The 16631-nt window shown below is 39.2% G+C and overlaps 1 protein-coding gene across 1 annotated transcript in view; it reads left to right on the top strand.

Annotated features, from left to right (window-relative positions):
• Positions 1-16631, top strand: part of ZCWPW2 (zinc finger CW-type and PWWP domain containing 2) — a 104260-nt gene that overhangs the window by 77011 nt on the left and 10618 nt on the right. The window contains exon 7 of the mRNA XM_054019598.1: positions 7870-7991. Coding sequence (XP_053875573.1) covers positions 7870-7991 — 122 coding nt within the window. The remainder of the gene's footprint in view (positions 1-7869; positions 7992-16631) is intronic.

Below are 16631 nucleotides of genomic sequence, written 5' to 3'. Positions count from 1 at the left end.
CTTCACCATCTGAGGCTAATAGACCATCCTGGTCTTATATGTTGTCCCACAAATGGGACAGATCATCTAAAAGTCCATCGTTATTGAACTGAAGTCTAGTCATAAACACCAGTGTTCACTGGTACTGTTCGATGTAGCACTGTCAACTCTGGTGGGGCCATCAAGACAGGTACCATCATCATCTTCTACTCAAGCACTTACCTCCAATTACAGTAATGTTGATGTCACAAGCATTCGTTGTGACAAAAAGCTTATTGTGCCTTTTTGTGCCTAATTCACTCTCTGGTATCAATGGCAGCAGTTTCATCCACATAAGCACTGTCCGCACTGTCTACCTTGTCTGCTCAGTCAGCACTGTTGGCACCATCTGTAATGCTGGCCCCGTCGGTGCAATCCATATACCAGTCAGCATTTTGTCCTTTGCTACATATCCCACCTGGACAAATAGAATCAGCTTTAACACTGGTAGTACTGCCTGTGCAGCAGCATGCCTCACCAGGGCTGAAGCATCTGCTGACACCCACTGGAGCAGCTTCTCCATTTCTTGAAGGGAGCTACATCATCTTCTCCTCAGATTTGCCTTTCCTCCATTTCCTCTACTGTCAACAGTCCTGCTGAAAATAAAAAGAAATAGAGCCCATGTCATTCTAATTGCTCCTACTTGGCTGAGACAGACCTGGTACCCTTACCTGTCACAATATCCCTCTCTGAGCCATTCTGCACCTCTTCTCACAGAACAGAGGATGTACCCTGCATCCCAGTTTGGGGATTCTCTGCCTCAAGGCATGGCTCCCAGTCGGTTCCAACACCTAGAAAGCTCCTGTTCAACGGAGGTACAAGAAGTTCTGTGCACAGCAGAAAGGCCTGACTTGACGTACTTACCTGCAAAAATGGTCCAGATTTCAGATTTGGTGCTCTTTTCAACAAATTTCCCCAACATCTGCAACTCTTTCCACATATCCTAGACTAAGCATTGACCCTAAAGCTCTCTCAGGGTCCACTTAGCAGCTATAACAGCTTTCCACCAGCCTGTTAAGGATATTCAGTGCTGTCACATCCAACCACTAAAAGTAAACCTCTTCCCACATCCTTGTCGTCCGATTCCCATGTGGGACTTAAACCTGGTACTGAAAGCATTGATTAGGCCTTTCAAACCTATGGCCACCTGTTCGTTGTTGTACCGTTCCATGAAAACGGCCTTCCTGATAGCGATTACCTCGACCACGAGAATAGGAGAGAGAGCTGTTCTGAGGGCACATCCCCCACCCTACATGGTATTCTTCCCAGAGAAGGTTATGCTTAGGCCTCATCCAAAATTCATCTCTAAGGTGACCTCCCTGTTTCATGAATCAAATTCGCCTTTCAATCTTTTACCTTAATATTGCATACCTTGAATGTCAGGAGAGCCCTGTCCTTCTACCTGGACAGTACTAAGGCCTTCAGGAAGTCCCATAAGCTTTTCCTCTCCATTGCAAAAAGACCCATGGATTCAGCAATATCAGCCCAAAGGCTTTCAAAGTGGGTCTTGACTTGCATCAGACACTGTTCCAAGTTCACAATATGATCCCTCCAGACTCTGTTCGGATACACTACACAAGGTCAATTTCTTCACTGTCGCCTTCTTCAAGAATGTCCCTATCTTGGAGATTTGTAGCGCGGTGACATGGCCCATATTTTCACAGAACACTATGCGATGATTGTGGACTCTGCTGCTGAAGCCATCTTTGGCTCCATAGTACTGCCATTTGTAACAGACCCAACTCCGAAGTCCCAGCCCTCCAGAAGGGGTATTTCTTGGAAGTCACCTACAGTGGAGCACCCCCAGGGACCCTACTCGAAGAAGAAGTTGTTACTCATCTTGTGCAGTAATGATGGTTCTTTAAGATGTGTCCCGCTATGGGTGCTCCACCACCTATCCTCCTCCCCTCTACTTTGGAGTTCTTGTCAGTGACTGCGGTAGAGAAGGAACTGAGGGTAGGGGCGCACTGCCAACCTCCTGGCGCAGCACAAGGAGAGAGCGCATGTGTGGACCTAACGGAAACTGCTACCGAAGTTCTCAGATCAGCAGCGCAGGGACACAAGCACACCTACAGTGGAGTACCCATAGGGACACACATCTTGAAGAACCATCATTACTGCACAAGGTGAGTAAATTCTTCTTGCTACCAATGAAAATAGTGTGTTTGGTAGCAGTTACTTTTGTGAGGATGGTGTCAGAGCTTCAAGCATTACTAGCAGACCCTCCTTTCACAATATTCCACCAGGGCAAAGTATCTCTCAGGCTGCACCCTAAGTTTATACCAAAGGTTGTTTAACATTCCACCTCAATCAAACCAACCAAACTTCTGTTTTTTGTTTTTGAAGCCTCACTCTAATAAAACTGAGGAGAGGCTTCATACATTGGATGTCTAGAGAGCTTTATTCTTTTACCTACACATACAAAGTCTTTCAGGTAATCTCCTAGATTTTTTGTATCCTGTGCTGAAAGGATTAAAGGCAACCTCTTACAGTTCAGTATATATCCCACTGGATTTCTGACTATATCTAGCTAAGATCTCTTGTCCTATAAGGATAACAGTCCTTTCCACTAGGGTTCATTCCACTTGATCAGCCTTTTTGAACAACATGCCTATAGTGGACATTTGCAAAGCAGCAACATGGTCATCTGCAGGGCTGGCTCCAGGCACCAGCCTGACAAGCAGGTGCTTGGGGCGGCCGCTCTGGCGAGGGGTGGCACGTCCAGGTATTCGGTGGCAATTCAGCAGACGGTCCCTCACTCCCACTGGGAGAAAAGGACCTCCCGCCTAATTGCCGCCGCAGATCACGATCGCGAGGTTGTGGTTTTTTTTTTTTTTTTGGCTGCTTGGGGTGGCCAAAACCCTGGAGCCGGCCCTGGTCATCTGCGCCTACCTTCTCCAGACACTACACTTTTACTTAAGCTTCCTGAGCTGATGTGAACTTTGGCAAGATGATGCAGCAGGCTCTCTTCAAATAATTAAAGTCCCACCATCCTCAAAGTAACTTTTGCTGAGTCACTTACAATGGAATGTGTATGTGCACAACTATTCAGAGGAGAAAAAATGGTTACATACCTGTACAGTGAACTATTATTCTTGGAATGTATATGTGCAAAACATATCTCAATGTCCCTTCTGCTTTCCTGTTACTTTGAGTCTTTGTTGGAGGGTCATGTGAAGGAATGGAGAGGGAGGCAGAGCCACAGCCATTTTATGCCCTCAGCTCTATTCACAAATGTGGGAAGGGGCACATGTGCCACCCACCAGTATGGTTGGCAAAAGTCTCCAACTTGAATGCATAAGGCACACATACACCTACAGCGGAATATGTATATGTTCTCCACACATCTCAAAGAACAATAGTTATTGTACAGGTAAATATTTTTTAAATTATTATTTTAATAGTTAACACAATATGAATTACAAAACCAAGTAAAGATCTTAATAGTTAGCATCCACATCTCAATGCTTTGGAGTCAAGGACATATTCAGCATGATATAGAAAACTGGTGGCAGAACAGGAGACAGAATCCATTCTCGGTCCCAGTCAATGTCTCATAGCATCTGATCATGTAATTAAAGACTGTAGCGTTCATCTGTATTTCTCACAATGCTTTGTTGAGGTGGCTGTACAAGAATTGCTCCGTTTTACAGAGAGAATAACCAAACACATAAATTTGGCTTAATCTAATTGAGAGACAATGTGGTTAAATTAGTGAGATTTGGATATGCCATAGCAGAGATCTGGGTCCTATTCCCAGCTCTGTCAGAAATGATCTCTCTGAAATGATCACGAGCAACCTCTCAGATCATCAGTTAACTCATCTAACCTCTTACGGTAATGGCCTAAGTGAATATGGGCTGTGAAGGACACAATTGTTAACAATGATCAGTGGAAGAGGGGAGACTCAAAATCATCATGTCCTGGGTTCCCAGACAAGTACTTCATCTAAGCCAAGAAGTATTTTGTCTGTGTCTTGTCTTGAGCTCTGGCTTTGTGCATTTCATATGTAGGAGAACAAAGAATAAAGAAACCAAAAACAAAGGGTTATATTAGAAAGTGTTAGGGTACCTGAACTATATGTGTTGTTAGTTGTGCTGGGTTAATTTTTTCAGACTAATAGTTTATTTGACAAACCCCCCCCCAAAAAAACAAAACACCCCCCCCCCCAGTTTCGTTGACTCAAAACTTTTCACAAATTTTATGTGAATTTGCTAAATAATTCCAACCAAAAATATTTTGGTGGTGTTAACTGTGGCTAATTCCTTATAATATTTAGCCCAGTGGTTAGGGCATTCATCGGGGATGTGAGAGACTCAGGTTCAATTCCCCACTCTGCCTGATGTGGAGAAGAAATTTGAAAATACTCTCCTACCTCTCAGGAGAGTACCCTTATCATAGCATTATGGAATATTTTGCAGTGGTCTCTCTTAGTCTTTCTTGTGGAAGTTCCACTTTTTATTGGAGCACAGACGTGAATTTGAGTCTCCCACATCCTAGGTGAGTGCCCTAGCCACCGGACTACAGAGTCATCCATTTGCCCTGTCTTTCTGATCCAATGACTATTCATTGCCATTATGAATGACTATGAACTGACATTATGAGTGACATTGACTGCTATACCATAGACTGATATCACCACTACCTCTTCCTCTTCCTCCTCCTGCTGCTTTGTGAATCTAGCCCTTTAAAAATGCCTGAAATAGAACATTCCCCCAAAGCAGTTTTTTTTTTCAATTTTGCCATAACATTTTGCAATTTTTGGATTCAGTTAATTTAGGACTGATTTTTTTTGATTGCCAGTAAACCAAAAAAAAAAAAAAATAGGTTATTCACCCTGTGCCGGTTCCGATTGCTCCACCTATTATGAAAGTGTCCTCTGAATAAATAAACAGTAGGCAAAGTAACCTCAGAATTACAAAGAGTGTTTTTCAATATGACATGAAAAGCACTACAAAGAAAGAATAATTACAACAGCCCCATGTTTATAGTGGAATCACTGTAGGTGGTGTCCCAGTAGTTTGTCAACAATTTAAATCTTTTGTATCAGTTCTATACCCTATTCTGATTAGACTAAATATTCATGTGCTTGCCAGTGAAACAGTTAATAGACGGAACTAGGATATCAAAATAGCTGCTTGACCTAATGAAATACATTAAAGATTGCTTGGACCACTGGAAACACTTCACAGCTACTTCTGTATGGTATATTATAGAGCTAAAACTTAATATCTTGGATTGACTCAGTTATATAGTTTGTGTTCTCACTGGTGCTGCACCTAGAATTACAGCACATAAACATATAAGAAAATATGTCTGGCTATGGAAGAAACTCTGCATTGCATTGTTACAGCTATAAAATAGACTGAATTGTGATTAATCTGTTATTTGCTCAGATTTACTTGTCTAGTATCCCAGGTTAGGCTAGGTACAGTCTAATATGAAAAATGCTCCAGAATATTGGCTGGAAATGTCATTTTCATAAGCACATCTACCAGAAGAATTCTCCCATCCTCAGCTATTGTCCAGATATATGGTCTAAAATGCAAAAAATAAAACTGCTGACAATTCTATACTTCCTTCAATTGAGCACACTAAATTCAGAATTCCCCATAGCTTATCAGAATTAAGCTTTCAGTTATTGGGAAATTCCAGGAATCCTACATTTCTTTGATTTAAAAGGAAAAAAAATGTTTAGATAGGAAACATTTTGGATCCACAAAACTCCTTTTCTACAATAGGCTCCATGGCATTATAGTTAACACAGATACTCTGTTTGGGCCTTTCTCAGCCAAGAACAATTCCTCATACAAAGTAGAAAAGGAAAGGCCTTTCATCTTCTCTTTGCTCAATCCTACTAAGGTCTCTATGGAACAAAAATCTTCATTTATGTGACTGGATATAGTATAAGTTTTTTGGCAGAATACTAGCAAACGATGCACTGTATACATCTTGTATTTTTCAGTTTTGTAAAACAAGTTGGGATACAGTTCATATGAAAGATTATATAAAAATGTACGTATGTATCTATGTAATTGTAAAGTATGTTACCCTTATCCTGGTACGACTTACATGATTGGTCCAAGGAAAACACATATTAATGATTTGGAAACACATTAAAAATGTTATACCAAATGTATTGCATACCATATAAACTACACCTAATGAAAATGATGATTTAGCTACCAGCCAAAAACACTGTGGTAATATTGATGATATTCATTACATGAGAAGCGCTGAAGAAGAGCTTTGTGAAGCTTGAAAGCTTGTCTCTTTCATCAACAAAAACTGGTCCAATAAAAGATATTACCTCACCACCTTATCCTGGAACCAACATGGCTACAACACTGCAGTATATCAGTAATGGCAGACTTTCCATGAAAAGACATTTGTAGGGTTTATGAAGCTGGTACTGTTGTGCAAACATCCATGCAGGCTTTACTGCACATTTTGACCAGATAAGTTGGTACAATTATTGATCTAATCATTTCTGAAGATAGTATGTAATAACTTTATTTGAGAAGGCCTTCTCCTTGCAGCCTCTAAAGCCTCAGTAAGGTGAGATGAAATGGTCCCACCTAGAAATTAAATTAGTTCAACTAACCTTCAACTTGAATACTTTATTAGCACAACAGAATCTCTTTATAATCTTATCAAAGCTGTTTACAGAATGTCTTGCCTTTTGAACAACTTCCTGCATTTTTTTCTTCCAGCTTCTCTTTAAAAATAATTACATTAAATAAAAATGTGTTCTAACATTTTCCCCTAAAACCTACAATGTTGAAAAAAAAGAAAAGTTTTGCATCAAATACTGTTAGTATGAATTTACCTAATTTCAAATCAACGCTCACAGTGAAAAACATTTGTGTTACACATTGGAAAGAAACAAGGCTGGTCAGAAGGGACTGATTGAGCTATCTCATGGTAGCGTTGTGTCATGTCCATTTACGGAAAGGTGGGAGATGACCTCATGTGGCCTCTTGCCCCCATATTCCTGCTGCCTTTGGAAAAGGCTGCTTGCAGCTGCCCCCATCCTATTTCTGTAGGAAGGAGAAGAAAGATTACCAGTGACCTGTCTCCAAAGAGCTCTGCTTCTGCTTGGCTTTGTGAGTTTTGTTGCATTTTGTATCTCCTTTCAGAGATTTTCTATCCAGAAAGTTCAAGAGGTATATTTTGTAAAGTAATGTAAGAAGTTACTTTTTATTTTTGTTTAAAAAATTTTCAGGCAAGTTTCTACTCATATCCGGTATAACAGTTGGCAAGAATTTTACTTAACAAGATAACTCTTTTATTATTCTTCACTTAATCTTGACAATTGTGTTGATTTCAAATCATTAAAGACCAAAGGATGAATTGTTCTCACATCTGAAGCCAGTAAAGTTACTCTGGATTTTCACCAGTGTCAATGATAGCGGAATTTAGCCCCATATGGTTTTACCACAGGCAGGGCCGGATCCAGGCACCAGCTTCTCAAGCAGGTGCTTGGGGCAGCCGTTCCGGACAGGGGCGGCAGTTCCAGGTATTCGGCGGCAATTCGGTGGAGGGTCCGTCTCTCCGCCTGGGAGTGAAGGACCTCCTGCCAAATTGCCGCCGCAGATCGCGATCGCGGCTTTTTTTTTTTTTTTTTTTTTTTGGTTTTGGCTGCTTGGGGTGGCCAAAACCCTGGAGCCGGCCCTGACCACAGGAAACCCATTTTCTTTTCCATGTTTGGAGTAATGATTTTCCCTGTAGATTTTCTGTATCTGTTCCCCACTGTTTTAATTGACTGAGTAATAAATAATATTTCATAATAATGTTGCATAAATATACATATGTATTTTAGCTAAATTATTGATTTTGTTGGTTTATTAGTTGTCTCTGAGACAGAAGTTATATTAAAAGATCTAGAACAAATTCTCAGGCGTGTTGCAGACCCTTTAAAAACAGCTTGTGGGTTGTATGGAAATGGAGAGGGAAAAGATACAGGAGAAAAGGTATGAATTATACATGGTATTGCTAACTAGTTACTGGAAACATTTTTAATTTTAGTGGAATTTATGCTAGTGCTTAAGAAAGACACTTTTAAATATGTTTTAATGACTATATAATGTACTTCTGAAAACAATGTATACTGTCCACTTTTTGAATGCTATATATTTAATTATAATAATCATCTAAAATAAAATTGTTTAAAGATCATATTTAATACAAACCAGTTTCACTGTATCCTACATTTGAACTTAATATTCATGGCTGAAATCCCAGTCTCAGGGAGATGCATCCACTAATATTCCCATTATTAATTATGCTGCAGATGTCTGCATGTGGGCAGACAAGTAGATCTCACTTGAAATACTTGTATACCTATATTTCAAATTTGGGTGTAGTATATCTAGCTAGGAGATGGCCTCTAGAGATCCACACTCTCCCTGCACATGGTCCAGGATCATCAAACAGCTAATCTTGTATCTGCAACACACTTAATAAGTTACCTTCTTTATTGAAGGGCCTATTTAACTAATGTTTACTTTATTTCGCCTCTATTTAAGTGTAAAAAAAAAAAAAGCACCTAATCAGATCGTCTTTGAGTGATTGTCCACATCTATTCCATTATTAGTGCACATACACACCATGTGAGCGAAAGTGCAATCTTTTTAAATAGCATTGTCTTTCAGGGCCATATCTGCACCCTCTGGTGCTCCATATCTGAGGTCATAAAGATGAGGTGACAGCAAGCGACCTTCAGTTCCTTCTTACTGCCTCGGGCTACAAGATGGAACACCTTCAATGTCTATGTGCAACTGATTTTCTATAGTTAGTTCTTAATTAATGCTCTAGTATAGTTGGTGTAGTTTAAGCCCATTGGCAAAAAAGAAAAGGGGAAAAAAAAGAAAGGGGGGGGGAAAAAAAAACCCTTTTCAAGTTAAGGATATGCTTTGGAACCAGACCTTGCCCCAGACATAGTGAAGTCAAAGTCCCCTAGATTCAAGACCTGTCTCTCTTGGGAGGCAGCTGTTCCTATTATGGACACCCTAACTGCCTCTTCTGCCTTGGGGAAGTACCTATATCATACAAGTTTCTATATGCTGCTTCTTTCCCAAAAGAATCCAAAAGCAAGGGAATCCCACCTGAAGCTTTTCCTCTTAGAGAAGTACATGATAGCCTTGTTGTCTCCTGAAGGAGAGACCATCTTACTGGATCACACCAGCTCGGTGAGTTCTCCAATAAGTCAAGTGTCTACCCCAGGCACTAGAGGTCATTTGGCACTGAGGAAGTCCCACTCCTCTACTGTGGAGTCAACCAGAGCTTCCCTGCCCTCCTTCACTCAACACTGAAGAGAGAGAGAGTGCTTACTGGGGACCACAGACACAGATCTCCCTCTCTGGCGCCAAGCAGATTTACCTTAGGAGGCAGTTCAAGGCCCAGATTGGATACTGCTGATGCTTCGACACTGAAGGGTCACCAGATTATTTTAGTGCAGCTTGGAGAAACTACTTGTGTGCCTGGTACTGACAAACAAGAATCGAAGCATCTGACACTAAAGCAACTGGAACTGAAATTTTAAATGGCAGAGCTTCCCATGCTAGCACTAAAGCTCTTTGCACTAAAGAATCCAGTGTAACCTAAGCTGTCAGTCCTGGTACCACGCCTCTGACACCTGCGATGGAGCACCTAGCACTTCACTTTATGGTACCAACCTCGCTTCTCAAGGTGGAGGGAACACTACCTTCTCTTTTTTGTGGTACCCATAACATTTGTAGTACTAGAATACCTAATGGTATCGGACTAATCAGAGTCACCATTTCTGGCCTCCTGGAAGAAACTACTCATTGACCCCAGCCCTGATACTGATACAAAAATTTCTGGGACCCTCATGAACTCTTGAAAGATAATCTCTGCCAATGAAAGATTTATATCCCTTCTCCACTTCAGTAGGGCAAGTGAGGCAGAGCATGCTAATTGCCTCATTGTCATGAAGCAATTCACTGCTGGGACTGTTTTAAACACATGGGGAGGCGTCCTTCTTTGGAAGATAGTATTAGGGAGATAAATGAATCATCAGGCTGAAAACAGGACATTTGAGCTAAATAAGATGAGTAAATAGATCAGTAGGCTAAAAAGACAATGTCTGAGCCAGCTAAGATAAGAGGGAGAACACCCAGGGAACCATTTACTATGAACAAGATAACAATGGACAAGATAAATTAGGAATGTAGAGATGAAGTAAGGAGTATGTCGATCATGGAAAATGCATGGACAGAGCATGCTGCACAGGGATTGCTTCCTGCAAAGTAACAAAGTCAAAGTGTGGTGCAATGTATAGTAAATGCAATGAGATATGTAATGTATATAAAGGGACAGGGTTTCTGTGTAACTTTGGAGCTGTGATGTACCCTACATCCACTCCCCCTGCATTTGAGACTGATCAATTCCGTGTAGCATTGCTGTATGCCAAATAAAGATACCCGAGAGATGAAGTCTGGAGACGAACTGAGTTCTTGAGAAGCTGAGTGGAAAGAGGTCTTGTAGGGAATCCGAACACTTAGCTGTTGTCAGATCTCTTGGCAGCCTTTGCAGTTTTTCTTTTGGTGTTCCAATTTCAGAGATATGTAAAGCAGCTACTTGGAGTTCAGTCAACACCTTCATTCATCACTACTTTTTGATAGAGGGCTCCAGATCTGATGTTTGCTTTGGCAGAACTGTATTACAATCATTGTTTCAATCGACTACATCTATGGGATGTGAATTACTGCATGTGAATCACCAGAAGTGGAATACATGTGGATAATCACTCAAAGAAGAAAGAGCAGTTACTTACCATACAGTAACTGTAGTTCTTTAAGATGTGTTGTCCACATGTATTCCACAATGCACTTTCTCTGCTGCTGCGGAGTCCTTGTCAATATGGATTCTGTTTTGGCAAAGGAAATGGAGTGGTTGCATCCATCTCACCCTTTATGTCCTCAGCTATAAAGTCCTAAAGGGCATGTAGAGCACTATTCAAAAAGATTCTGATCTCATCCACATAGGTGCATGCACACCAGAAGTGGAATACATGTGGACAACAGATCTCAAAGAACCACAGTTACAGTAGGGTAAGTAACCTCTTTATGTGGGTAATCCAAAATAATATACACCAATGGGAAAACTGGCTGATCATACCATGGTACTATTTCTAAGGAAGCATATGCTGAATACCTTATTAACATGTAATTCTATCTACTGTCCAGTAAATCTAATGTAATTTCCTACTTAAATAATGGAAGAGATGTCTAACAGAAAAATCTGCATGCAACTAGAGGATAATAGAAACATGTGCAATGAACAGCATAGATTTATAAAGAAAAAACAAACAAATTTGATAACTTTTTTATCAAATTACAAAATCAGTTGTAAAAGAGAATTGATTACATATAAGATATCTGAACATTAGTTAAAACATTAGACATTGTTCCTTATAAAATCTTACTTGAAAAATTAATCCAAATTGGATTGAACATGTGTTTTCTCACATTAATTGAAAACTGTCTCAGGGATTGTAAATAAAGAGTAATGATAAACTACATAGACTCCACATTCACTGGGCTGCTAAAGTACAGAACCATAAGAGATAACAAGGAATGGTGATCTGATGGCAAATTGATAGAATCACTTATATCTTCTTATAGTTCCACTGGCAGTTATGGGCTTACCTGTTAGCAACACGGACCAGAGTTGAAAGGCAAATGTAACATCTGACATAGAAAAGTGGCGTTTTCCAACGGTATCTACCCTATTGGATTGCCACTCTTATGCTTGTGCTTCCAACCTACAACCAGGAAGGAAGTTTTCAAATATTTTGAGATACTAAGAATTCATAATGAGTCTTAATGTCTTTTGAAGTGTCTTACTGTCATAACACAGCTCATTTCTGATTGTTCTTGGAGACAGAACTTCTTGCACTTCAGTAGGCAAGCAGAAGACACCACCAATTTAGTCATCTTAATGTACCCTCTCTACATACATTTGAAAGCTTATGTTTTAAGATGAGGTATGATGTGGAGCTGTCAAGTGGTGCCATTACCATAGAAATGGGGTAAACAATGACATCATCAACACGTAAAAATGACCTCTTTGAAATATTTGCATTTGTTTCTGTTAATGACTCTGTATTATTTCAACCTATTGCATCCAACCTTTAGATCCTGTCCAGTGCTGGCTTTCTGCAGTTTTCAGTTACTGTTGTCATATCTGTCAAAGACTTCGGTTACAGTATTAGCTTTGTCGAATTCTTTTAGGACTTGCCTCAAGTACTCAGCTGCCAGTTCATCAAATCTGTGGAATTTGTCTCCAGCCATCATTTGTATGACAACCATGGAATCTCTGATGTACACTGTGGTTTCTTTGTTGCATGCTCTTAGCTTATGGATTCTTTCAGCTTGAGCTTCCAGATGTCCTAATTCAGCTTTTTCTATTCTTCTCATTGTTCCATCAGCATGCAAGAGGGACATAGACACAGAACTAGACACATTGGGAGAGAACAGTTACCATTGAAATATATCTCTGTCTTGCTAAGGGTAGAGCTCTGCGGAAAACAATTTATGGACTGAAAGCTGCTGCGATTGTCCCTCCCTTGCAAGACTTAAATTTGGTCGTCTTGGACATGTGATCAAAAGTTTTTATGCCAGATTTCTTGACTGGGCTGAAGAAGCTGTGTCCCCTCAGAATCGAGTACGCCTCTCAAAAATCTCTTCATTTGTTCTTCACTAATATCTGCTATTTTCAGTAGATTCTCTTTACATCTGATATTACATGCAGTTCAGTAGATATGTTGATAAGCACCTCTGGATTTGATTCAGGATTAAATGAATTTGTCATATTGTTGATGACATTGTTTGTAAGGCAGTAATATGCTCTTCATACCTCTTCAGTGCAGGGGCAAGGACTCGTTTGTAGACTTTGTCTTCACTACTTCTTGTTAGGCCATTTCTTTTTCTCTTAGCATTTGCATGTTCATAATATGAAACTGTGCATTGTCATATCTGACACTAATTCTGACCTATGCATAAGTGTCACTGAATTAAAAAGTTAGTTTCTAGAATATTTCAAAGGCTAGTACTGCATGCATAGGCAATTACAAGTTAAAACCTTCTACCAAGCAGATACTACACTATATGTACAAAAGCTTATAAATGGAGAATCATTACATTAGGAATTCATGTACATTTATAACTACCCTCTATGCAGTACAAACTATGGGCACACCATCTACTGTTACTGGTGCACAAACTTAAGTGTGAGACCGATATGGCCAGAAAATTTCAATTGAAAATATAGAAAATTATTATAATCACTTGTGAGATACTTTGACAATTAAGGTATGCAATGTGAAAATATTTAATGTTAGTATATTGCAAAATGTTGATATTTGCCATTTTTGCCCTGTTAAACAGTGTAATCATTTATGAAAAAAAATACTTGTCCATTGAAAACCAACACAAATCTTTTAATACATTGTCGTTTGGTAGCTTTGACCAATAAACACCACATTAAGGGGTTGAAATTTACTTAAAATAGCAAAAATTGTAGTCAGAGTCATGTTGCAATGTTTCTGGAAATATGCAAAAAATATGACACTCTCATTTTGGGTACCATTGTTTCACTGTGCTTACAGGCTTATAGTACCACTTGGAAGTTCCACATCCTACCTCATATAAACATATATAAAACAAGATTTCAACTGATACACAATGTAGATGTGTGTAGTGTGGTACATTAAATACCAAAAATATGGCCCTTTTTGGAAAAGTGCCACCTGCCTACAAGAACATTGTCTCAATTTATAGCAACATCCCCTTAAATCACAGAATCATACTCCTTCATCCTTACTATAAGTTATGTCTAGTGTTAGTCTTTTTTATTTGAAAAGGAAATAGTTTCGCAGGATATTTTATTCTCATGGGGCTCTTCTTCAGTGGAATAGTGCCTGCAGCCCATTGAAGCTTTATCCCTGATAATCCATTCCCTTCATAGCCTTTTAGTTCCATGCATTGCCACTGCATTTAAGGTTACAGCCCTTCCACCCTCTCCTTGCAACAGTATCCTGGTTCTCCAGTGAACACAGGGCTTAATTAAGTCTTCTTTAGAGGCCTCTTTTTTTAATTCTAAGGTTGTTTCTCAAAAAACACTTCCTTTGATTCTCTTGGGCTATGGGTATCTTAGCTCCCCTTTGCTTGGCTTTGTTTTCTATAAGTTTTTGATTCCATGTGCAAGATAAGATGATTCTTTAGGTCAAAATGGTTTCAGAACTGGTGAGGCCATATTTATTGGCTCCTCCTCTGGGAAAAGTGTTGTGTACCTGTTTGTACTTAAAATGATGGGATATGCCTAGTGCCTCACATAGCCTTTTATTTTAGCCAAATTTTGGAAGCAAGGAATTGGGATAGGTTTGCACTGAGGCAAAAATTCTTAGTTTAGCTTCACTGCATCCTTTTTTTTTCTTTAGAAACGTTGTACTTCATGGAGATATGGTATACAATTATTTGTTTATCCTTGTGGGAATTTGTCATGAGAATTTTGCAATGTGTATTTAATAAAAGCTTCAAAGAAGAACGGCTATAATATGAAAACTTTCAGATCTATTCAGTTTTGACATAAACTGAATGTCCCTCTAAATTGTCTGTCTTAATTGTTCTTGCTAATTACAAAATCAATTGTTTGCAGACAAGGGCTTTTTCCCTTTTAGCAATTCTCCTATTCAGTCTTGCAATAAAGTCATAGTGCAGGGCCAAAGGCTCTCCCCTTTATGAGGTAAATATAAATAAGCTTTGCAAATGGAATCTGGAAGGATGGAGTTGCCTCCCTCCTTCAAATTCCTCTTTCCTGTTTATAGAGACTCAGTAGAACTGCTGCATGACATGGGTAGGGAGGGATTTGACTGGTTGGCTATATAGAGCTTTAAATTCTCTGGCCATATCCATGCATCTCTTCCCTCCCCAACCCTCCACCAAGATAATCACTCCATACTACTGAAGATGAAAGACGGAGTCCCCCAATCTCCCCCCACCAGAGAACTATTTCTTAGGAACATAGGAGTTGATCAGAGGTCTATCTAGTCCAGTATTCTGACTGTTGATAGTGGCCTAGACCAGATGCTTCAGAGGAAGGTTAAGAACCCTGTAGTGGTCCAATGTGGGATAATCTGCCCCCTGCATTAGGGATAGATTAAAAAGGTATTTTGGTGCCTAAAGATAAAGATACCTCTTAGTGGTGTTTATAAAAGCACATAAGTAGGTTAGCCACCTAACTCCCACCTTATCTGCTTAGGTGCTTTTGTAAATTCCTCTAGGTACCTATATTAATCTTTAGGTACCTAAATACCTTTGTGAATCAGGCACCAGCTCTCATCCTAATCCCTGAAGCACAAAGTTTAATATCCTTTCCAAACTTTTTATAATTAATTATGAAAACTCTGGATATCCTTGATATCCATATAAATATCCAGTCTTTTTCAATCTCATGTTCTTGACCTCAGCTTATTCCTGTGGCAATAAGTTCCAGAGGTTAGTTTTATAAAGTACTTCCTTTTCTTGATTTTGAATTTTCACTTTTTAATTTAATTGATTATCTCCATTGTTCTTTATTATTATTATGAGACAAGGAGAACAGAAATTTCTGATCTGCGTTCTCTATACCATTCATTGTTCTACATACTTTTATTGTGTATCTGATCATTTTTCTCCTTTCTAAGGTAAACAATCACAGTCTTTTCAATCTCTGTTCTTGACAGACCTGTAGCATTTTTGTCACTCTTCTCTGAATTCCCTCTAATTCTGCAATATCCTTTTTGAAATGGATAAGGCTGCACCATATATTTATATAAAGGCATTATAATATTCTTTGTGTTATTCACCATTCTGGTCCTTATCCTAACATCTTTTTAGATTTATTGACCACAGGAGCAGAGGTATTCATTGAGCTGTCTATAATGGTACTTTCTTGACTTGATACAGTTAACTTAGAACCCTGAAAGGTGTATCAATTATTTAAAGTTTCCGCTCTAATATGCATTATTTTGCATTTATCAACATTGAATTTCATTTACCATTGTGTTGCTCATTCACCTGGCTTGTCTGAAGTTCCCCACAGTCCCTTCTGATCCTGATTAAACTTTGCATCATCTGGAAATTTTGCTACCTCACTGCCCACCCCAACTTTCCAGATAATTAATAAATATATTGATAGAGGACCAAGTATAGAACCTTGAGGCACACCATTGTTAACTTTTTGCCATGATGAAAATTGACTATGTAATCCTGCATTTTGCTTTCTGTCTCCTAGCCAAGTTTTGATCCATGACAATACTTTGTCTTTCACTCCATAACTACTTAGCTTCTTTAGTAGCTTCTTTTGAGGGACCTTGTCAAAGGCTTTTTGGAAGTTTAAATAAACTATGTCAAGTGGTTCTCCTTTTTCCACCATTTTAGTGACTCTTTTATTCACTAACCTCTTCATTCTAAGAGTTTAGTGAAACACACTGTTTTCCTTTAAAGAAACCCATAGAACCCTTTTAAAATATAGGTAAATCATTTGCTACCCTCCAATCCTTTGGAACAGTGGCTGTTTTTAATGAGAGCTTGCATATTTTTTAACAG

The sequence above is a fragment of the Malaclemys terrapin genome, chromosome 2, assembly GCF_027887155.1.
Source record: "Malaclemys terrapin pileata isolate rMalTer1 chromosome 2, rMalTer1.hap1, whole genome shotgun sequence".
NCBI lineage: Eukaryota > Metazoa > Chordata > Testudines > Emydidae > Malaclemys > Malaclemys terrapin.
The sequence above is the reverse complement of the archived record's forward strand: the minus strand, read 5'-3'. Positions and strand labels throughout refer to the sequence as shown.